General features: G+C 39.1%; 3 protein-coding genes across 6 annotated transcripts; 2 read left to right on the top strand and 1 right to left on the bottom strand.

The window, feature by feature from the left end:
- The first annotated feature begins 3696 nt into the window (after positions 1–3696).
- Positions 3697–11257, top strand: rheb (Ras homolog, mTORC1 binding). The gene is made up of 8 exons (XM_034702153.1): positions 3697–4012; positions 5072–5143; positions 7630–7697; positions 7886–7968; positions 8078–8134; positions 8255–8302; positions 8636–8717; positions 10423–11257. Exons 1-8 carry the CDS (start codon positions 3961–3963, stop codon positions 10513–10515), a joined length of 555 nt encoding a protein of 184 aa, XP_034558044.1. The 5' UTR covers positions 3697–3960; the 3' UTR covers positions 10516–11257.
- A 699-nt stretch (positions 11258–11956) lies between these two features.
- On the bottom strand, positions 11957–14836 carry ly97.3 (lymphocyte antigen 97, tandem duplicate 3). 3 transcript variants are annotated; one of them, XM_034703381.1, is made up of 4 exons: positions 14638–14836; positions 14261–14330; positions 12947–13069; positions 11957–12252 (listed from the first exon to the last, which is right to left on the bottom strand). In XM_034703381.1, the coding sequence occupies exons 2-4, from the start codon at positions 14307–14309 to the stop codon at positions 12146–12148; spliced, it is 279 nt and encodes a 92-aa protein (XP_034559272.1). In that variant the 5' UTR covers positions 14310–14330; positions 14638–14836; the 3' UTR covers positions 11957–12145. The 3 variants fall into 3 exon arrangements, with proteins under 3 accessions (XP_034559272.1, XP_034559271.1, XP_034559273.1); XM_034703380.1 differs by lacking the exons at positions 14261–14330; positions 14638–14836 and adding an exon at positions 13914–14137; XM_034703382.1 differs by lacking the exons at positions 14261–14330; positions 14638–14836 and adding an exon at positions 13622–13862.
- LOC117826949 (gamma-crystallin N-A-like) lies at positions 12755–20109 on the top strand. Of its 2 annotated transcripts, XM_034703378.1 has the most exons (7): positions 12755–12823; positions 16968–17032; positions 17397–17520; positions 17628–17710; positions 17911–18159; positions 18618–18760; positions 19786–20109. In XM_034703378.1, the coding sequence occupies exons 4-7, from the start codon at positions 17690–17692 to the stop codon at positions 19919–19921; spliced, it is 549 nt and encodes a 182-aa protein (XP_034559269.1). In that variant the 5' UTR covers positions 12755–12823; positions 16968–17032; positions 17397–17520; positions 17628–17689; the 3' UTR covers positions 19922–20109. The 2 variants fall into 2 exon arrangements, with proteins under 2 accessions (XP_034559269.1, XP_034559270.1); XM_034703379.1 differs by lacking the exon at positions 17397–17520.
- Positions 20110–21852: the final 1743 nt, after the last annotated feature.

Here is a 21852-nt window from a genome sequence, read left to right on the forward strand (position 1 = left end):
TCTTGGTCATCATAATTTCCTGAGCTTGTGTGTGTGTGTGAGAGAGAGAGAGAGAGAGAGAAAGAGAGAGAGAGAAAGAAAGAGAGATTGAGAGGCAGAGATGGCGTTGAGTGTTTATTTGTGTGTGTGTGTGGAGTCATTGCAGGCACCCTTCAGCCATCTCAGTTGAGCTTTTTTTTTCCCTGACACCCAATGTCATGCAGAACAAATCGCCTATTGCTGACACCAGTGATTTCTTGTCCACAGTGCTGAGTAGTGTGTGTGGAGGCAAAACAGTTGGGTCTTACTGACGTGGGGACTTGGACAGTTCTGTGATTAAGTGGTAATGGCCCGGGACGTGACGGGGAAACAGGGGATTTCATCGGCCACAGGGCTTGAAAAACTGCACACCCTTGGGTCTACAGGCTATTTTTGAGACAGTATATAATTGTTTTGTGAGTTTTTTACTCTTCACCTCCTCATAGCTGTAAAAAATTGCCTAAAAGTTAAGTTTTCAGTGATTGACACACGCAAGGAGGAATCGAGTTTAAAAGCAAAGAGGACCCTAATCATCCTTACCACCTTTGCCACGCCTGCCTCGAATTCCAGTGTCTGCCTGTGGGCTTAACCCACTAATTGTGGCCTGAGTTCCTCTGGTACTGGTGTTGTTGCATGCCTGTGGCTTGGTTTAAGGCCACAGTTATATTAAGACCCGGGTATTTTAACATCTATAATGGAATGCACTATCAGCTGAGATAATCAGGGATGTGTGTAGACTGATTTATGTGTTGTTGAGGTGCAGTGTCGTACTGTCTGCAGGGATTTTGTGTTATTGTTATGCACAGCTTAAGAAACAGTCTTTAGTGAACTAACAGCAAGAGATGGAAATAAACAGTAATTAAAAGGTGATGTTTCTTCAGTAATATAGAAGAGTTATCTGTTGATGTTTCCAGGTTGGTACTGTGGTGCTGGAGGGGCTGGCTGTATGAGGTAAAAATTGTGTTATGGGGACATCTAGTGGACATATGCATGAATGTGAAGGGAGTGTTTTTTTTCTTCACTTCATTCACCAGACTTCCAGTTATATTTCTTCAGTGACTCTCAATAAATCTGTCTTTGCTTAGATAATCATGTCCCTATTCTGTGAATACCATAATCTGCACTTTGTTGTAGGTAGACTTGCACAGTATTGGGAAAAACTGACATTGCATCATCATTTATTTTGGCAATAAATTAGTATGTGAAAAATCTTAGGAGTTCATGACAGATAAGTCCAGGGTGCTCATATTAGGCTTGCACAGTGTGAGAAAAATATGTGATTTTGTTTTTTTAATAATCAAGAAATTGTATGAAGTGTTGTATTTTAAAATATTTTAAAGTGAATATTTACCATGACAGTTTTTATCCAGCTGCATTTCCCTATGTGTACAGTGGATAGCGAAAGTCTAAACACCCCTGTTAAAATGCCAGGTTTTGTGGTGTAAAAAATTGAGACCAAGATATATCATGTCAGAACTTTTTCCACCTGTAATGTGACCTATAACATGAACAATGCAATTGAAAAAACATTATAACATTTTAGGGGGAAAAATAAAAAATAAAAAAATAAAATAATGTGGTTGCATAAGTGTACACATCCTTTAATAATTGTTTAAAGCACCTTTTGATTTTATTTCAGCACTCCGTTTTTTTTGTAGGAGTCGATTAGCATGGCACATCTTGACGTGGCAATATTTGCCCATTCTTCTCTACAAAAATGATCCAAATCCATTAGATAGTGAGGACATATCCTGTGCACAGCCCTCTTCAGATCACCCCACAGATATTCAACTGGATTCAGGTCTGGACTCTGGCTGGGCCATTGCAAATCTTTAATCTTCTTTTGGTGAAGCCATGCTTTTGTTGATTTGGATGTATGCTTTGGTCTGTTGTCGCGTTGAAGGGTGAAATTCCTCTTCATCTTCATCTTTCTAATGGAGGCCTGGAGGTTTTGAGTTAAACTGACTGGTGTTTGTAACTGTTCATACTTCCCTCCACCTTGACTAAGGCCCTGGTTCCAGCTGAAGAAAAACAGCCCCAAAGCATGATGCTGCCCCCACCATGCTTCTTTGTGGGTCTGGTGTTCTTTATGTGATGTGCAGTGTTTTTTTTATGCCAAACACACCTTTTGGAATTATGGCCAAAAAGTTCAACCTTGGTTTCATCAGACCATAAAACATTGTCATATGCTTTTGGGAGACTTCATGTGTGTTTTTGAAAAATGTTGCCAGGCTTGGATGTTTCTCTTCATAAGAAAAGGCTTCTGTCTTGCAACCCTATCCATAGCCAAAACATATGAAGAATACAAGAGATGTTGTCACATGTAGAACACACTGAGTATCATACTTTGTAAGCAGATTTTATCCAGCCTGGCAAATGTAATTGAGATTTTCTACATTTTTCATTTCATACCTAAATAACTCATGCACGTCTGTACTTAGTGGCTAATGCTTTCTGGTAGGGGTACATTAGTGTTCAATAACTCATACATGTTTTTATAGAACTTAAAAAAGCAATGACCCACTTTGTACATAACACCTTATTATTGACATAACAGACTAGGTATAGTTAATAGTGCAGAATAATGACACTTTGAATTAATAATGTTTGCTTATGTTTGTCCCATCCTAAATGACTGCACATCAAATTTAAAACAGTTACTGGCTGGTGCTTGATACACATTATGTAATGATTGATTTAATAATGCAGTTTAATATATATTCAGATATACATATCAGTCATGTTCTGAAATCTAAAGCATAACAATATATATATTTCTATTTTAATTAATGAATTAAAACTCCATCTAAAGCCAGTTACTGGCTAAGATAACCGTGTATATTAGAGTGTAATAACAATAGCAATTTTATTTATAAAGCACATTTCATTACACGTGAGTTCAATGTGCTTTACATGGAGAATTAGAAATAAATAAATATTTATTTCCAAATAGAATAAATAAAACAGAAAAACAATAGATACACCCAAAATACATCAGACACACCAATCAAACACACAGCAATTGTTGCTGCCATGCATCCAGTCACAACATTCATTATATCATTCATATGCTTGAGAAAATAAATATGTTTTGAGTCTTTTTTTAAAAGTGGAGACAGTTGTTATTGACCTGAGGTCAGCAGGCAGTTTGTTCAAAAAAGATGGACCACAGTAACCAAAGGCCCCTTCACTAGACTTTAATTTGACTGGTTACATGATGGATGTTGTTATTATTTCATTGTTGCTTTTAGCAACAAATTTAAATTACAAAATTAGATAATGTAATTTTGAACTTTTTTTATACTTTTTATAGACTATACATAACTTGTTTGAGATATGATAGATGGTATTTTTATATATTATATATCAATGAATTATGAATTATTACTGATGTATTCTGTATTCCAAGAGGTAATTACATAACTTCTGTTTTTATGTAAATAAATAAATAAATGACGTCTTCGATGGAGCACTGAGGCCAGCTGCTCCCTGACCCCATAGATATGAATGACATTCCAATCATCCACCCAGCACGTCATAACGCATGTGGCAGCCAATCAGATTTCAGGAAAGGGGGCGCTGCTTCCTGACGAACAGTGATGCTACCCAATCACAGCTTTACAACAGGCATCAGCGCCCGCCCTTATTCCTCGTATAGCCAATTAGAATGTAGCAGTAATTACTAATTCATTACATTGCAAAGGGGAGTGACGCAGTTATTGTAGATCTATAGCTACTCCATGCTTTTTTAGATGACCTGAAATAACACTTTTTATTTTAATATTCGGACCTTCAACTGCACATAAACAGAAGAAAGAGGAGGGATTCCTGTCGGCATTTAGAGGCTGTATGTGGAACATCTGCGCTCCTTGAATTTGGATGCCATTCTGGTTGGAGGTTGCGGTAGACCCCGAGGACTAGATGCGATAACCAGGACGAGATATGCCGCAGCCGAAATCACGAAAAATCGCCATCCTCGGGTACAGATCCGTAGGTGAGTTCTCACGAGGAGGCTCTAGAGTTTCATTCTCATTTTTAAAGGCCTGTGATGCGACACAGAGGCTCCATTTCAGCGGCCTTTCAGGTCAATGTAAATCCATCATAGGAGCGGTTTACGCCTCCTATAATAGACTTAAATTATGGGGAGTAGGATCTGTCACGCAGCATCTCTGCGCGCCGCCAGGTGAGACGCGTGGCCTTGTTGGGTTTTTAGCATTAGGCCTTCCCATAACAATGCGCACAAGATGGATATTTTAACGCTGACTGATAAAACTGATCACGTTTCTCAGCATTGACCCTTACCCTGGCGGCGTTAGTGTGTGCCATGCTGTGAGTAGGCCTGCAGCAGGGCCATCGGGTTTGACGCATTACTTTAGTTTATTTCATCCTATTTGTAACCGGAGCAGCGCAGTTTGGAGGAGGGTGCTTTGGATGGCAAGATGGCAAACACAGACAGCACGGCAGGAGGCCCAGAGAGCATACCAGCATCAACGACACTCTGAGCACTAGTCCCTCTGTAACTCAAATATAATGACATCTCAGGGTTTTATATCGAGTGTTTTGAGGCATAGCTGTTCTTATTTCAGTTATTTATAAAGATATTATATAGCAAAGAATGTTTCATAATTTCAATATAACACGCATCTCTGAGTGACGTTGATGTCAAATACACCTGAGTACAGCTCAGCCATGAAGACTCATTTTACAAAGCTTATATATATTTATTTTAGTTAACATTGTATTATTTTCATTCTATTATGTGTTTCATTGAGGTTTTATTTGTGTGATCTCCATTCACATCAGATGTTTTATTTTTATCTATGTGTCTAGTCCACCTTATTTACATAAAGGCTATGAGAGAGGCAGGTCATTTTTTAAAGAGGGTAAACCACCACAACTACACTCACAAATAGTGCAACCTCAGTAGTACACATAAAGTAAAGGTTTTAACATTTTACAGGTCTACGGTGACGCTGCGTGTATTGAAGCAGCAGCTCCAACGACCTCTGAACATGTACAGACTCTGTTTACGGTACTTCTCTGTGTTTTGCAGGAAAGTCCTCCTTGACGATTCAGTTTGTGGAGGGACAGTTCGTTGACTCCTATGACCCAACAATAGAAAACAGTAAGTTTGGATTCAATCGTTTGTTTGTGGTACACCCTGATACACAGACAGGCTCTCCTCCAGAACACTGGTGAGAGATTCTGATCCTGCAGTGTCCCTGTGTATACACAGACTGAACAAAAGTCACTTATATAATTATGATGCTAGCAGAGGTGGTTTTCACCTTTCACGCAAGGTGCTCTACCTCTACTGTGAAATATTGTGGGGAAACTGACAAGTACCTCAACACACAAGTGCTCATTTTACCTCTCTGTGGTTTAAATACAATGAACAATAGGTTGCTCTATCCAAGGTCTGCATACTTGGTATTTCCAATCACAACATGTAGTTTTCCCTGGTGGATGCAGTTTCTGACTTGCCATAGAGATGGTTGGTTAGCCGTTATCACATGACAGAGTATGGAATAGAGGTCACATGATGGCAGCTGCTTATATATCATGACATTCACTGAAACATAAATATGCAGCATATATTAAAGGACTGCATAAAGCAATTATTTCATGAACTTATTGATAACATCCTCAACGGATTTGTTTTTAAATGTCAGGAATGTCAGAAGTATGAAAAGTCCTCTCGCCAATACTTCAGAATCAGATTATATTAGCTAAAAATGTTATTTTAATAACATAAAACAGAAACATGCTGCAAATCTTAAAATTTGAAGAAGTAGGAAGCAGATATTTATTTTGCAAATTTTGTTAATTGACTAAAATATAATAATTGTAGTTCCAGTTTGTAAGCCCAGCATCAGCTTGATATTGATATGTATGCTTATGTTTCACAATTCACCCCTTTAGTCCACATTACTTACACTGAAGTGGACCAAAATAATATTTCTCTAACAAACAGAATTTTGCTTTGTTTCTTTGTTTCTTTGTTTTTTGTAATTTAAGCTTATTATTAATTTTTTTATTTAGCTTATTTCAAGGTTTATTTGTTGTTATGACATTTGTCAGTGCTCAAACAGTCATTGATACCTAGGTTTTGGGTATCACATGATTCCGGGTACTGATCTGATACCAGTGTTTAATCAATAAGCCATACACTCTTCAAAGGTGGGAGTGGCCCCTCTTAAAACCTCATTAGCCACCCCAAAATCCTAAACCGTGATTGGCTGTTTGTCTTGTCAGAGGCGGAGACTTCTGTTGAAATCAACTATTTGGGCTTTCTTTGCTTTTCAGTGTGGCACACTTCTTTTTGTTATCACTTTAAAAAATGACTTTGGAATAACATCTTCTTTCAGAGTCATTACAAATGAAGCTCTGAAGTTTTAAACATTGTCACTCTGTTGTGTTACTTTCTATGTGTGAACAATTATGCACAGGAATAAAACATATTTTAGAAGCTTTGATGTTAGTTGATCAAGTAGACATGAAAGGGTAAAGTATGCGTGCATCCTTCATACCACTTCTGCAAAAGTAATTTCCCCAGTTGGGCCACCCAAGTCAAAAAATCCTGGCTCTGCCCCTGATGGATGAGATCGGTATCATAGTTTTTCATGTGAAAGTCAACATCAATGCTTAATCCAAACTTTGCTCCATGAAGTTGTAGTAAAATGAAAATGTTACTTACCTCTGGACTGAAAAATTGGTTTCTGGGGTGAAATAATTTGAACTGCTTGATGAGGTTAAGCTCAAGTGTTAGCAATCTGCGTCAGTGTTGTACCAACATCCAACATCAGCTTGGTATTAGTACATCCCTGCATGAGTTGTGCATCAAGATGACTCTATAACATGATTTTATTAAAAGAGTAATAATAATAAACTGAATTCATTTCCAGCGGGCTGTACTGTTCTCTCTAAAAACAGTTTCCAGTCTGTAAACCAGCCGACTTGATCAGTCACCACGCCAAAACCAGGCATAAAAAAAGCCTCTCATCAGAATTAACCCGAGCTGACTGTACTGGAGGTATAAGTTTGCACATCATGAGCTTGGAGAGGAAATCTTTCTTGAAGCTACTTTGGCACTCAGTTTTGCTGTAGGAGAGAACATACAGTAAATCATCAGCTTCTTAAACACACATTCATTCCCAGACACTTGGGAGATTTGAGTCTAAACTTCCCCTGTAGGCTGTTTTTCCCGACATGTTCGCTCACATATCACCCCACGTTTCTTGACTGTGTCTATAAATAATGTGTGGATGGTTAACATATAGTGAAGTGTCAGCGTTATCAGTGTGAAGCTGCAGGCAGAGTCCTGCTGTAGATGATATGACCCATCTCCCGGCAGATATTGACATTTTTGTGCTGAATGAACTCAGTGGCACTGAGAGGGATCCATAACGGCGCAGTGTCTTATGTGTCTTGAGACTTGCAGGCTGAAGACGTAGTATAGTAATGAAGATGCAGTAGACTATAGAGTACAGTATGTAGAGATGTACCATGGTGCTGCATTATTAAAGGTTTTTTCTTGCTTTATGTGCAGTGAAATGTTTCATCTGAAGTATCTGTGGTTTATTTCTGATGTGTTTTCTCTTCTACCTGCAGCATTTACTAAAATGATCACAATAAATGGACAGGAGTACCATCTTCAGCTGGTAGACACAGCAGGACAGGTATGACTCACTGTACTCCTGTAGTCTGTCAGTCTGTCATTGATTTTTTCATGTAGATATTCTGTCCTATGATTGTGCCTTTTCACTAGTTTGGTGTTAATTCTGCTTCATTAATTAGTCAGAGTGACATTTAATTCTCTCTGTTCCAGCTTTGCATATTAATTGCCTCAAAATTTCTTCCTCTGCAGGATGAGTACTCCATCTTCCCACAGACCTACTCCATAGATATCAACGGTTACATTCTGGTCTATTCAGTCACGTCTAATAAAAGGTAATTTCCCCCTTATGGAGCAAACTGTGTTTTAATTAACACTGTAAAAAGTTGAGCTGCAGGAAGTTCATGAATGATGAAGAACAAACTTTCCCCTTGTGTCTTCCAGCTTTGAAGTTGTACAAGTTATCCATGAAAAACTATTGGACATGGTGGGAAAAGTTCAGTGAGTACTTATTTTCTTCCTCCTCTCATTTTCTTCTTCTCTCTTGAAGCCAGGCTTACTAAAATGGATGCAATACATCATGCCTATTTGACAGTGTGTGTTTACTTTCCATCCATGCAGAGTACCAATTATGCTCGTCGGGAACAAGAATGACCTACATATGGAGCGGTACGTCCAAACACACGCCTAAATTGTAGGTCCACGAGAGTCAGTCAGATATACAAAGGGGAGATAGAGTTATTGAGTTGTAATTTGAGCGTCCTTTTGTGGGATCCCTGAACATGACAGACAATTAGGAGTCCAGATGATATGTTAATAGTTTGATCACAGATTATCCAAACAAAAGGGGGGGAAGCCATTTCTCTGTGAAAGTGTTTATCTGAGCAGTTTCTATAGAAGCTGACTCTGCAGCCTCTTCAGTAAAATATTCATGTGTTTGATTCTGACTGACTGACTGGCCTTCTGTCCCTCTATGTGTGTGTGTGTATTTTTTTTCTTTAGAGTAATCAGTTGTGAAGAAGGAAAAGCATTAGCTGAATCCTGGAACGCTGCCTTCATGGAGTCCTCAGCTAAAGAGAACCAGGTAAGAGCCCGGCAGAGGTCCAATGAAGCACAAAGAGCTTTGTGTTTTATTTGGTAGTGATAAAGGCCTGTAAAGCTCTGTGATTGGTGCACAATTTAAATAATATGTCCTACTGTTATCTACTTATTGCATGCTTTAAAGGGTGTGTGCTGACCTGAATTTGAAATTGAAACTGTCACAATGCTTTGATATGGTCGATTAGGCGAAGGACTCATTCAGTCACATTTCCAGTTTGAGTCCTTAAAGGTGAAGTCCCCTTATTTTTACTCAAGCAGAACCATTTATTTATCATGTGTTGAAGCCACTGTACAAGGTTGTATATGTGGCTTTAAAGGGACCTTCCAAAAAAAGGAAGTGAAATCAAAGTTTGGAAGTCCATGAATGAAAAAGCTCCATGGCATGCATTTCAGAAGATGCTGAGGTTAAGGGTCGGTTTCTGCTGTCCTTTGCAAGTCGTATGCTGATAGTCATGATTTTTTTATTGCGAAAGAGTCCTTCTCCATCTGCTCGCTGAAAACGTTGAAGCCTGCAGCAAAGTGATGTCTCTGAACTTCACAAGCATCTGCTGAGGACACGACAGCAGCTGATTGAACAGATTAGCGCACTGTAAAAGAGGCAGGAGGAGTGGGCTGGTACACATGCTCGAAAAGACTTATATGAAACAAATCAAGTCAGCTGAATGAAAGTTGAAGCGGAAACTTCAAAGACGTTAGAGCACATTACACTACACACACACTACATAGAGTAGTATGAAGATAGGGTGTTATAAAAACAAGACTGAGCTCTGTACAGGTATTATCAGAGCTCAAACTAACATGGATAGCAGAACAAGAAGGGATGCTATTAGGTTGCATGCTGGGAAGTGTAGTTTCAAGCTGTTTTAGGGCTTGTTCTTCATGACCTTAATGTCAGAATATCTCTGTCACTGTAAGCATTTTGTTTATCGTTGTTTAATCTATGTTATAGAATTTAGGTTTGTTTTTGAAAATGCTGAAATCAACAGTGTACATCTTAGAGAATTTTACTATCAGACCCCATTTTCTAAATCTTTGATTTCTGCTTCAAAGTTCACACTGGACAACCAACACATTTAGCAACAAGCTGTTTAACACAGTTCAGCATTTGGCACCTGAAAGAAATCGGACATTCAGCTCAGGAGTTTATGAAAGGAAGAATAATAACAAGTCCATTCGTTTTGGACTGAGATTCATCGAGTGGTCAGAAACAGGGTGTCGAGGTTTCTCTGTCTTTTGGGATGTGTAAATAAAAAAATGCTTTCTTCATAAAAATGTAGAATAATATGTCAGATGTTGTGTTTCTACGTTGTTGCACTGTCCTCAATAGTAAATGAAAAAAGTCATGCTGCTCAGTGCTCACCTCTTGAATAAACTTTTGATCAATGACTCAGAGGTTTAGATTCAGGGAGCGGCTTAAGTTTGACAAACTGGAACAACAGGAAAACTAAAACAGGAGCAACAGGGATGACTTCTCTGAACCCTGTTTCATTTTTCTGATGCAGAAAAGCTTCAAGTTTCATCAGGAAGTCTGAAGAGTGTCTGCTAGAAATCTAATTGGCAAACAATGTTGTTTCAGCGAAGAAGGCTCCACTAGATGTAGTGCATGCTGCTGGAAAATTCACAGCATTGTGACTGAGACATGTGACAGCATTTGTGTGTGTGTGTGTGTTTTTGTGCCTGTTTCTTAGACGGCTGTGGAGGTATTCCGGAGGATGATCCTGGAGGCAGAGAAGATGGATGGCGGCGTGCAGCCAGGAAAAACCTCCTGCTCCATGATGTAGAGCCGCCCAATCAACACACAGGACACTGCACTGGGAAATCCCGTTACTTGAAGGCTAGCTGCCAGTTCTCCTCCACCTCAGCTGACTCCACCCCTCCAGGGTCCTAAATATCCAATACTGTCTATTTATGGCTCTGACTCCACTGTTATTTATCAGTATTCCCTTTTGTCATCCTCGTTTTTCTTTTTGTGTTTGATAAAAAAAAAGAAGGATGAGTGGTGGTTCCTGTGTCTTACATTTTCCCACAATCCACCTCTCCTCCTCCATCTCTGTGCTCAGCACTGATGCAAAACACAGAACATCATTCAGGTGTATCAGAAAAAATGTTTTCCTGTGCTCGGTGATGACGACAACAGTAACCAAGGCCAGAGATGGTAGCAGCTTGATGCATCTTAGCTTCTCATTATGCAGCTCCCATATATAGGCTACGAGCCCCTTGCTGTTTAAATAACAAGAGATAAGAGAAATGTCATGTCTGCCATGCACACGCTCTGAGAATGGATAAATAAATACAGACGTTTCTTCTGATACATCATCAGCTGTTTGGTCTAGCCAATATATACAGCTCTTTTTCTACTTCATTTCCACGCAGTGCCCACTCCTCTCTGTCCCTCGGTTCGTTTTCATAGCGGTTACTGTCAGCCAAAAAAAGAAAAAAAAATCTGCATCCATTTTCTAATGTTGAAAATGTTGTACAAATGTTTTTGATTGTAATCATTAAAGCAAAAAGTGGTTATGTAAAGCAGGGCTGAGTGTGGATCAATACTCGGGCTGATGACCCATGAGGCAGAGGACCTTTAAAGATATTCAAGATTTCTTAAAGCAGCAAAGTAATAAACTCAGTAGACGCACAGTAACCATAAAGGAAATTAATAAATGAAGAGTGCGCCGGGTTCGTTTGTAATGACCTTAGTTTCTAAGATTTAGCACACAGCATGAAAACATCACATTCCTGTATTTTCTAAAACTCTCCTCCGCCTTTGTGCAGCTGAACATTAAGTCAATTATGCCGTTTCATAAATTCCAGTAAGTCTTTTTATTTTGTGAAGCTTTACACATCTGTGAGTGATTGGTTCAGTGAGCACAGGATAATTGTAGTAATTTCAAATCATATATATTTAAACCCTCTCTTCTCGTTGCTTGTTTTAAAGCGATGTTATTGACATTAAAACACCAATCAATACTCTGAGGACTAGTCTGTACTGTGATGATTACTAGATTAAATTATCGGCTCCAATTTGATCAATCTTCAGCATCCCAATCCCCAAATAGTCATGACTAATTTTTACTTTAGTCAGAAGTGCAAATAATTTCCTCTTCTTAATCTTTGTCAAACATGTTAAACATGTTTTTGGACTTCTTTTTTAAAGAAATCTGACTGTCAAAAGTACAAAAGAGAAAGTCCAAACGTGTCCAGGCATCAGAGAAAACAAACAGATGCTCTTCCTCAAACTTTTTTATTTGAGAGTTGTTTTTCCTACACATGAGCTGCTTTGATTTCACTCCTGATCATACAACATTAAACCAACAAAATCCGCAGGCTGCAGGACCATTTGGTTTTAAATGCCTCACTAAAAAAAACCCAACATCTCTGCTCTACTCTCATTCTCTCAGGTTTTTAATACAGATTTTAAAAGCTGTTGCACATGTCTTCGGTACAGCAGTTTATGTTGATGAAGGAGTTTGTCTGCAGCATCTCACAGTCCTCCAGCCTCATGCATTTCTGGTATTGGCCAACTAAGAAAAGAAAAGAACTGATGAGAAACAGGAATTTAACACCACAGAGTGGTGTAAGTGACATATAAGGTTTGACATATTTATAGGATCAGCAAGCATCTGAAAAACAGATTCATTTTTCATTCTCCCGATGCACCTCAGGTCACCAAGGTAAAATTATTACTTCACATGCTCATTGATGTTCCCAGCCCTCTAATTTTGCTGCCTGATGAGCATGCACAAGTCTTTTTTTACAGTGAGCTTTAAAATTCACAGCTACGGTGATGTTTTTATTGTGGTTTAATACTGACAGTTAAAGCTCCTGTGATGATTATTTGGTGGGTATGAAACAGAGTAAAATTAAAACGAATGCCTCTTTGTCACTTACAAAAGCAAATAAGGCCATCTGTATAAGGATTTACTTTTTCTGTACCCTTGTTATTTTTGTCTGAAACTGCTGGGGGGTAGGTGTTGGGCAGAGTGATCTACTACATGCTGACAAAGCTGCCTTCTTTACATCATACACAGAAAAAAATCACAGTGAGTGACTCCTTTAATATAATCAGAAGCACAGAACAAAATCAACAAAGAGGTAAGGAGTACTGCTTTGTTCACAGGGGGTGCCAATGTCGACACAAACCAAAACATTTCTCACAGGAGCTTTAACTTAAAGTAATTTTCAATGAAAATACTCTTGCTGTGTTCAGAAACTCACATGGTGCCCGGAGGAACCTGGCAGCAGCACAGGCGCCCTTTTCAGGGTTACAGGTCTCCACAGTCAACTCGCATGGCCCTCCAGCCTTTTTGGAGACACAGCGATGACAGTCCAGGGCGCTGCCTAGAAATCAAAACCAGCATCAGAACATTTAGTGATTATCTTAACCTCTCATTGGATTAAAATCTGTTTCGGTCTACTCTGATTTTTCCCAGTGGTCTGGTGTAGCTAGCATGCTCAGGGTGGAAAGCTCAATTGCCAAATGACGTTCGGTTGTGCGTCAGGTTTTCTATGAGAAGTAAGAAATCTGTTTTCTGACTAGATGCACCTTTTCACTTATTTGGTATCGACCAGAGACTGTATAAAACATGAGCGTAGTCTCAGAGATGTCATCCAATGGTTTCTAAAGAGGAGTTTTGAAGCCAATCAATGGCGGCTGCTGACTGAACCTAACTTTCGGTCAACCTAGCAAAAGGCAAAGAGGCGGAGCTAAGGTGGGTCTTTAGCATCCCAGCTAAAGGCTAAAGTTTGCCCACCTGTCAGTCAAGTCAACCACGCCCTTAATTATGCAAAACTCATAACTTCTATATCTTCAAAACAAATGAGCTTTACAACTTTTTCCTTAGTCAAAAAAAGCTAATGTTACAATTCAATTTCCAGATAACATGACATTACCTAGCTTAATGTCAGTATAGCTAGCCACATTGGCTTCACACTTCAGCATCAGAGGTTGTCGCTTGGTATCTACGGCATGTAATTGCTAGCTAACAAGACATCAGCTAACTATAATGACAGTAAGCTAGGTGACATTACAGTTAGCCAGTAGTTCATAACTTTCCTGTTTCATAGGTGGACACTATCAAACAGTAATAGAGGCCAGTTAGAGGTAACATGCTTTGGTGGAATGGGATCTCATGGGTTACCAGTAATGTTGCTCTGGTTTTAAATATGGCCAAATGTCCCTTACATTTTCCCCAGTCTGTTTTTTCAGTTGTTAGTTTTTCAGCTGTAGCTAACAAGAACACTTCTGACAACCCAGTTTGTGACATGCCTACACATTTTGTATTGATACGCTAAATCTGTAGTTACAGATTAAAGCGTGAGTGAAGCCACATAGTACACAAAGCATGATATTGTCCTCCGCACTATTGCATGTTACATAATGTCTTCACTTCATAAAAATGTGTTGGCCTTTTGAGCTCCCAGCAGGTCTGCTGGGTTTGTGTTCGATAAAGCTATAAGAGACAGCAGACATCCCTGATGCACGGCAGTACAGGTTGTGTGTATTCTGTGGAGAATCAGTGACAGACTTACCAGCTGTAAACAGCAGGGCCACGCTTAGAGCCAACACCAACAACTTCATTGTTCTGTCTGATAGTGCAACCTATGACATAGAGATGGAGTCGCTCAGTACTCCAGCACTCCAGATTGATGACAGAACATCAATGCAATTCAGTTTTCCTGACACTAAGGGTAAGATATTATTTCTAGGAACTGATTTTGAGTCATTACAAAAATTCTGAGCACTTGAAGACATATTAACATACATGCAAACCTCTGCACAGTTGTGTTGACATTTGACATCAAATACATGTGGCACAAAACGTCAGGCAAATATTGATTTATGCATAAAAATAAGAAAAAAATTGATTAAATACACAAAATGAGAGTTTTGTTGTGTCTGCTCATACCTTGCTGTTTTGTCCGCCTCTGTTTCTGCCTGTGACTGAGACGTCTTTATCGACCTCCCCTCTTTTTTATACCTGTTCATACTTCGTCCTGTCATGGTTACGTCCCATTAAGTGCCGTATCTCTGCTGTGTCAATATGCTCAGTAGCCGACTCACCCTGGGTACACTGTGTTCAGGGGCAACACTTTTCCAATGCTCAGATTCCTGCATTATGCAAGAGCTGTTCTCCCTTTGTCCACTGCTGCGGATCATTTATGGAACATTTTTTCAAACACTTCTTTTTGATTTTCATCTTAAGAGCACAGACGGTACAGTATGTTTACTGTAGGTGGATTTTGTATACTAAGTGTGTGTTACCTTTGACTCCCTCTTTTATATGGTGAAGAAACAAGAATCAACTAGCACTATAGAATCATTTTTTAAAAGCAGCATGAAGACCAAAGTGTTATCTTCAGTGCAGGGAAATTATAACCTCCATTATACATTCTTGAGGTCCAATTCAGAACACATTACAGCATACTGAAATCTCTCAAATACAAGGCTAGCTGGTTGAAAATACAGCTCTTAATGCTTTTCTCAAAAAGCATCCAATTTTCGAGCCTCTGAGAAAGGCCAACTGATGAATAAATGGACTGACATCTATTTGCATAAGGAGCAGAGTCCATGTGATTTTTAATCGCTTTGAACTCCTGCTTTAGTGTGAATGCCAAACCTTGATGTCCCCTCTGATCTCTGAAAATTCCACTCATGTGCAATAAATCTTTTCAAAATGCGTCTTTTTTTTCTCTGCTTCTGTAGATAAAGATTCAAAGATAGAGGGGCTTAGGTCAAAGCATCAGTGAAAACAGATTTTTTTGATCTGTTTATCCTTCTCCACCTGCCCAACCTAAAGTCTGATGGTCTTTTCAAGTTGCGACTGAAGCCCTGTTTATACCTGGTATGCATCTAGGGTGACTGGCTCATGGGTTCACAGCTTGGAGTTCACAACTGGCATCAACATGAGTCTCTACACACATCTCCAGTCACTACTTGTGATCAGATCCAATTTCCCCCACTTCACATATCTCTAATAAAAAGGTAGCCTCAATCACCTTTAGTGGCCTCAAAAACATCAGCTAATGAATATCTGTGATACAGACTGACAGTGGAGAGAGAAATCACAAGTGTTCATGTAGACGAGCCAGAGAAAAGCAGCACATGAATATAGTCACAAGTGTCAACGTGATATAAAACTTTGGATCAGTCCAGATGTGCCTCTATAGTTATGTAGTTTATCATGGACTCCACTTCAGATAGAAGTCTCTGTAAACAATAAGAAAGACAGATCCATGTTTTATACATTAGTTAACCCTATGAAATGTGTGTCCTCATTGCGCTGTATTATTATAAACTATGATATACTGCACATGGGTCATATCTGACCTGCATCCAGACAGCATCCAAATGAATTCAGGATGCTGTATAATTTGTCCTGTATAATCATGTAAATATTAAAGCCAAAAGACTTTTAGGAGACGCAGCAGAAAATTACTAAGTCAGAGGACTTGAAACTTGACATTGGGAGTATTTATTACCTTTGTATTATTTTTGAAGGCTTGCGCCTAAGGTTTCTGCTTGTAGTCTGAGAAGTATCTTCCACAATCGTTTCAATGGGGATTGGTTGAACACAAGAAAAACTGTCCATGTGAGGAGCAAACTAATGTCATTCTGGAACATTTCCAGTCTTGGCTAGATGTCCTTTGTATCAAACTGCTGGCTACACATTAAGTCCTGAAAGTTGGTCCACCCAGAAGCGATATCTTCATCAGGCACTTGCCAAAGGATTCTGAAATGGTCTTAAATATGGAGAATAGGTTTTCCTCCATTGTAGTTAAGAAACATATTTGAGTACACACTGCAAAGTACACAACTCAAACTACATTTAATCACATCCCAGCACACCCTAAATGTGACCTGAGCACAGACTGTATCAGTGACGGGCGTGGTCCCAGTGATGTCACACATTGGTTTTGGCGATGATGGATGTCTTATTAAACATGCTGAATAAAATTAACTTCAGGCTAATCTAGAAACCTACAAAGAGTTGAGGCCATAGCCTTGCAGCCTGACAAACAGCCACAACACACCCACCTGGTGATCAGTTTAGCCACGTCCCTAATTATACACAATTATGTGTAAATATTAGTCTTAATATAAACAAAACAGATGAGCTATAAAAAAATTCAACCCTTGATGGAAATGAAGAAATCAGGTACTAAAACTAAACCATACTTTGCACCAGACTGTGGAAATTTTAATATTGACTCTAAATGGTGTTTTCTTGGTTTTTAGAGTCAGCCTGAAGTGGACCCACCAGGCAGTTTTGTGCGCTTCCACATTGACTTCATTTATCAAAGGTGGCCGCTTGGTTCTGAGTGATTTTCACATGTACTTTATGTTGTTCCTTTGTGATTGGATCACACAGGACACATGTTAAAACCATGTGTAAACAGGGCCTGAAGTTTAGGCACTTATGTTCAAAAGTCAAGGTCTAAAAGATCCATACATTGAGTCAGGATCAGCCCAGAAACAACAACAAAATCTGCCTTTGAGTATGGCAACTGATGGATTTAGTAGCTTCAAAATTTACCGGCACCATACCTCATTGGGTCTACATTTTCTCAGTTACTTATTCAGCTTCTCAGACAACAGATTTCTTGTTTGCACTGTGCCATTGCTTTAAATTTCCCCTTCTTGTTTGTTTCCCTCTCATCTGGCAAGACCCCAACTACTACTCTACAACTCCAAACCCATGCAACATCACTCCCAAAGCCCAATCAAAGCAAAATATCTCTTGTATTGTTTCGCCCTCCAGAGCCAAACTCCAATATCAGCACTGGCCAGTGTAAGGGAAACTGTCCATGTGGCAAAATGTTTAAACCCCCTATTGTTGAGCTTTTGTGGCCTCGACCTCGCGATAACACCGCTCTCTCTGTTGCTCATATATATCAGGGTGTCCAAATTTTCCCTCTCCTATACTGTCTGGCTAGTTTGGAAGAGAAAACAGTGGAAAAATGTCTCAGAGTTCAGGAAAGGTGAGTACCAACACAAGGGAGTTTGAAAAAGCCACACAAACAAACAAATGTCAGTCACAAAGACATTAATGCAGATCCAACTACAGCTAAGTCTTAACACGGCTAATGGAGACTTTTGTGAATTCATGCTCAAATTTCTCATCATGTTTTTTTTGTTGGGAGAGAAATGATTGAGGATTTTCTGTTGTGGTGACGTTCAGATCGTGCTTTATGAGGGAAAATGTTTCACTGGGAGGAAACTGGAGATCTGCAGTGACTGCGACAACCTTCAGGACCGTGGCTTCATGAACAGGGTCAACTCTGTTCGCGTGGAGAGCGGGGCCTTCATCTGCTACGACCATCCAGACTTCAAGGGCCAGCAGTACATTCTGGAGCATGGAGAGTACCCCGAATTCCAGCGCTGGAATGCCCATAACGATCACATGGGCTCCTGCAAGCCAATCAGGATGGTAGGAGTGTGTGTGTTTGCATGAGTGTGTGTGTGAAAAACCCCAGGGACAGACAAATATTTGGTTGTTAAGTAAAAAAAAAAAAAGCCTGGCATATGTGCAGCCTCATTCAAGCACATCTGTTTTTCAGAAAAATGGAAGGCAGAATGATGTTAATTGTATTTTCAATGATGCAGGAATAATTACTCTGCTTTACAGGGACACATATGCATCATGTAAGTTTTCACATCACATACTGACACCATCAGCTGAAAGAAAAGCACTAATTTAGAGCACTTGAGACACCGACCGTGGGCAACCAGATCATCCTCCACACAGCGTTTATCCTTTAGATTTCTATAGGTGTGTTTGTGTAAGCGTTCGTGTGCACATAACAGCACCTGTCACACAAAGATGGAGGCCTTGTTCCTTTTGTTGCTATGACTCAGTGAGAGCCTTCATGTCATTATCCTCCTCAGCATGGAGAGCAGTATAGGATGGAACTGTTCGAGGGAGACAACTTCACTGGCCAGTGCGTGGAGCTGTGCGAAGACTGTCCTTTCCTGCAGGCTCGAGGCCTCAAGAGTTGCGTCAAGTCCATCAAGGTTTATGGAGACGGAGCGTATGTATCTCTACAGCTACAGTTAGAATTTAATTCACTGTAACCTGCTGTGAACATGTTTCAATATGTAACTGTGTTTAATGAATATATTTTTTTCAAATTGATACTGGTAACATAGATTAGATTAGATATACTTTATTGATCCATTCATCCTATTTATTTATTTAGTCATTCATAGCTAAGAGTAGACATAAGATCCTTATACCATCACACTGGCAACTGTATAAAAGTTAATTATAACAGCATTAATATCGCAGCATCTCTTTCCAAAAATAGTATTCTAGCTTTTTTTGAAACATGATGAAACACACCCTCTAAACCTTAACAGGAACTATTTTCTTAGCCTAGAGGAAGTATAGGAGATAAAGTTTACTATGACATATTTACGTTTTTTTCGTGAAACTTTAAAGCTCCAGTGAGGAGCTTATAGCTAGATATAAAATGGACTAAAATTAAAACTGATGTCTCATTGTGACCCATAAAAGCAAATGAGACCATCTGCAACAAGATTCATAATTGTTTTAATGTTTGTTTTAAATGCTTGTAACCCCTGCCACAGGGTCAGTGTCAGTCAGAGGGTAGATGTTTTATAATAGGCTGAAGACAGAGTCCACTTTTTAACATTTTGGACAGTATATATACAAAATAAGGAGTAAATTGGAGTGTTAAAAAATGGAATGAGTTTTTAGTTTTGATCACTATTATTATTATTTTTGATTTAACCTGATTTACACATCTATAGAACAAAATCAGCGATGTAACACTTTGACCACAGGGGGCGCCAAAGTCGACACAAGTCAAAAGTTCCTCACAGCAGCTTTAAATGGGTTTATTTTTGCAACACAAACAAATAAAAAAACATTAAAACTTCTACTACAAACATGAATTCAAGACACATGCCAACTGTAGCAAAATCTGAAGACTTTCTGAAAGATATCATAAACTTTACCCTCCATCACCTGACCTTACTAGAAATTGCATTTTGAACATTTCATATATTTTTTTATTTTTACTTCCTCCAACAGCTGGGTGTTGCATGAGGAGCCAAACTACCGTGGGCGCATGTACATTGTAGAGAGAGGAAACTACCCCTCCCACACAGAGTGGCAGGCGGAGAACCCCAACATCCAGTCTGTCCGCAGGGTGGCAAACTACTTCTAAAGCAGCTCTCAGTCTGTGGCAACGTTACTGCAGGGATGAGATCATCCACCGAGGGAAAACACAACATACTGTCAAATAATCTCATGCTCACTTTGTGGGTGTGTAAAATAATAAAGGATGAAGAAAATGTTTGACATTGCTTGTTGTTTTATTTTTGTATGCTGAATTATTCAAAGGCTGAAATAAAGTAGTGAATCCAAAGTACCTTTAATCTTTCCATTTCTTCCTGCTTTCATGCTCACTCAGTGTGAAACTCTTAGATTAACCATCACTTTTCGTTGAAAGAAATGCTGCCAGCTATGATTCAGGTAATTGCTTTCTACTATATGCCTTAAATGCTAAAACCTTTAAGCGTTTCCCCCTTCTTCATACTAAAGGATCTGTTACACAAGATCTTCTGTATACTCCTTAACACGTATTAACTGCAAATGGATTAGCATTTTATTTATCCTTGAAGGACAATAAATTGTTTAAATAATTAAACATATACTCAAAATAATGATCTAATTCAACCAGTAAAGACATAAAAAGAAGCAGCTTTTAAGCAAACACATTACCACATATGAGTGCATGTTTGGCAGCCAGCAGCGAACAATAGATCCTGTGTGTCCTCTCCATATATACAGTGAATAAATCAGGAGTGAAAGAGAGATATTGCACAGGTTGAGGCAGTAGCTCCACCTGCCCTGGGGAGCTCTGCTACCACCTAGTGTCATTTATCTATTTTGTTGTGAAGTCGTGACGCTCACCTAATGGTTTTCAGAGTTATTTTGACAGGGACCTCCTACAACAATGAAACAAACACATAAAAAATAATTTATTTTGTACAATATTGCTGCGTGTGAGGCTGTGAACCTGCTCAAGTCCAACCACAGCTATCATGATCTAATAAGACATACTTATTCTATCATTGTTATAGTTTCTATTGCATATATTAAACCAGTTTGACTCCAACTGCTACACATATCATCATTAACACTTATATTATCATGATTAATAGCTGATAATAGTCCTTCTATAGGTTTATATCATCTGCAGTTCTGTTTCTTGTTGTTGCTGAGTGTGCATCTGTTTTTTTGTTACTCCTCTTCTCTCCCACAAGGTCTTGTTTTGTATGTGCAGACCTAACTTCCTCTTCGGAGCAGTATCAGCTCTGAGGACCAACATACATGGTCAAGTGTTTCATTTTCCATGAAATAATTAGTTGTTGCTTTTATTCAGAGGTACAAAGGTTACTAAAGCATCTTCATATTTTCTAATAAACTAATTATCTCCCACCATATTCTCTCATTAACCGTTTTGCTGTGACACAACGACCGAGGCAGGCAGGCTGACTTCTGTTTTTGTAGTAGAGATGACTTCCACGAATGTTACAACCCTGCATCACACCAGGTACTTTTAATAATTAGCATCTGAAAAGAAAATGGATGATGAAAAATCAGTGGGAAGAATGTGGTTGACGCAGATGGCTGTCCACAAGTGAGTACAGTAGTTCTGCTGAAGGCTTCTACCTAACAGATGCTTTCTCATTGTTGGATATCTGTTGATTTATTGATTGATTGGAAACAAGAGAACAGAATCACTCATCTTGAATGTGTTTTTAATGTTGTTTTCAAGTTTTTCACAATATCATGATGCACCCGTCATGTCTTTATGATTCGTACAAAGCAGTCTAATTAACTTCAGTGTTGCTTATTTTTTATCTAACAGTCTTATATAATTCTATTGGCTCATAGTTTTCTTTTTTGTGCACCACTGCATCATCCCCCGCCCCCCTGCTCTCATTCTTTCACAAGGTCACAACATGGTTGCATCTTTCTCAAACCTTTAATGAGCGTTCATGTGCTTTCTCTTCCAACTGTCATGACAACAGATCATCTATCTTTACCAGGTTTCGCTCACGGCCTCTATTGAGTTCCATGGGTCAATAT

This window comes from Notolabrus celidotus, chromosome 15 (genome assembly GCF_009762535.1).
Source record: "Notolabrus celidotus isolate fNotCel1 chromosome 15, fNotCel1.pri, whole genome shotgun sequence".
In the NCBI taxonomy this organism is placed as follows: domain Eukaryota; kingdom Metazoa; phylum Chordata; class Actinopteri; order Labriformes; family Labridae; genus Notolabrus; species Notolabrus celidotus.

Bases quoted from the DNA above. Each gene is read 5' to 3' on its own strand.
- rheb (XM_034702153.1), top strand. From the start codon at position 3,961: ATGCCGCAGCCGAAATCACGAAAAATCGCCATCCTCGGGTACAGATCC. The intron at 5,144-7,629 runs GTAAGTTTGGAT...TTCTACCTGCAG, and splicing joins TGACCCAACAATAGAAAACA to CATTTACTAAAATGATCACA. The intron at 8,135-8,254 runs GTGAGTACTTAT...CCATCCATGCAG, and splicing joins GACATGGTGGGAAAAGTTCA to AGTACCAATTATGCTCGTCG.
- ly97.3 (XM_034703380.1), bottom strand. From the start codon at position 13,995: ATGTCACAAACTGGGTTGTCAGAAGTGTTCTTGTTAGCTACAGCTGAA. The intron at 13,070-13,913 runs GTAAGGGACATT...TTTGATTTCTAG, and splicing joins AAAAACAGACTGGGGAAAAT to GCAGCGCCCTGGACTGTCAT. The intron at 12,253-12,946 runs GTGAGTTTCTGA...TTCTTTTCTTAG, and splicing joins CAGGTTCCTCCGGGCACCAT to TTGGCCAATACCAGAAATGC.
- LOC117826949 (XM_034703378.1), top strand. From the start codon at position 17,690: ATGTCTCAGAGTTCAGGAAAG. The intron at 18,160-18,617 runs GTAGGAGTGTGT...TATCCTCCTCAG, and splicing joins CCTGCAAGCCAATCAGGATG to CATGGAGAGCAGTATAGGAT. The intron at 18,761-19,785 runs GTATGTATCTCT...TTCCTCCAACAG, and splicing joins AAGGTTTATGGAGACGGAGC to CTGGGTGTTGCATGAGGAGC.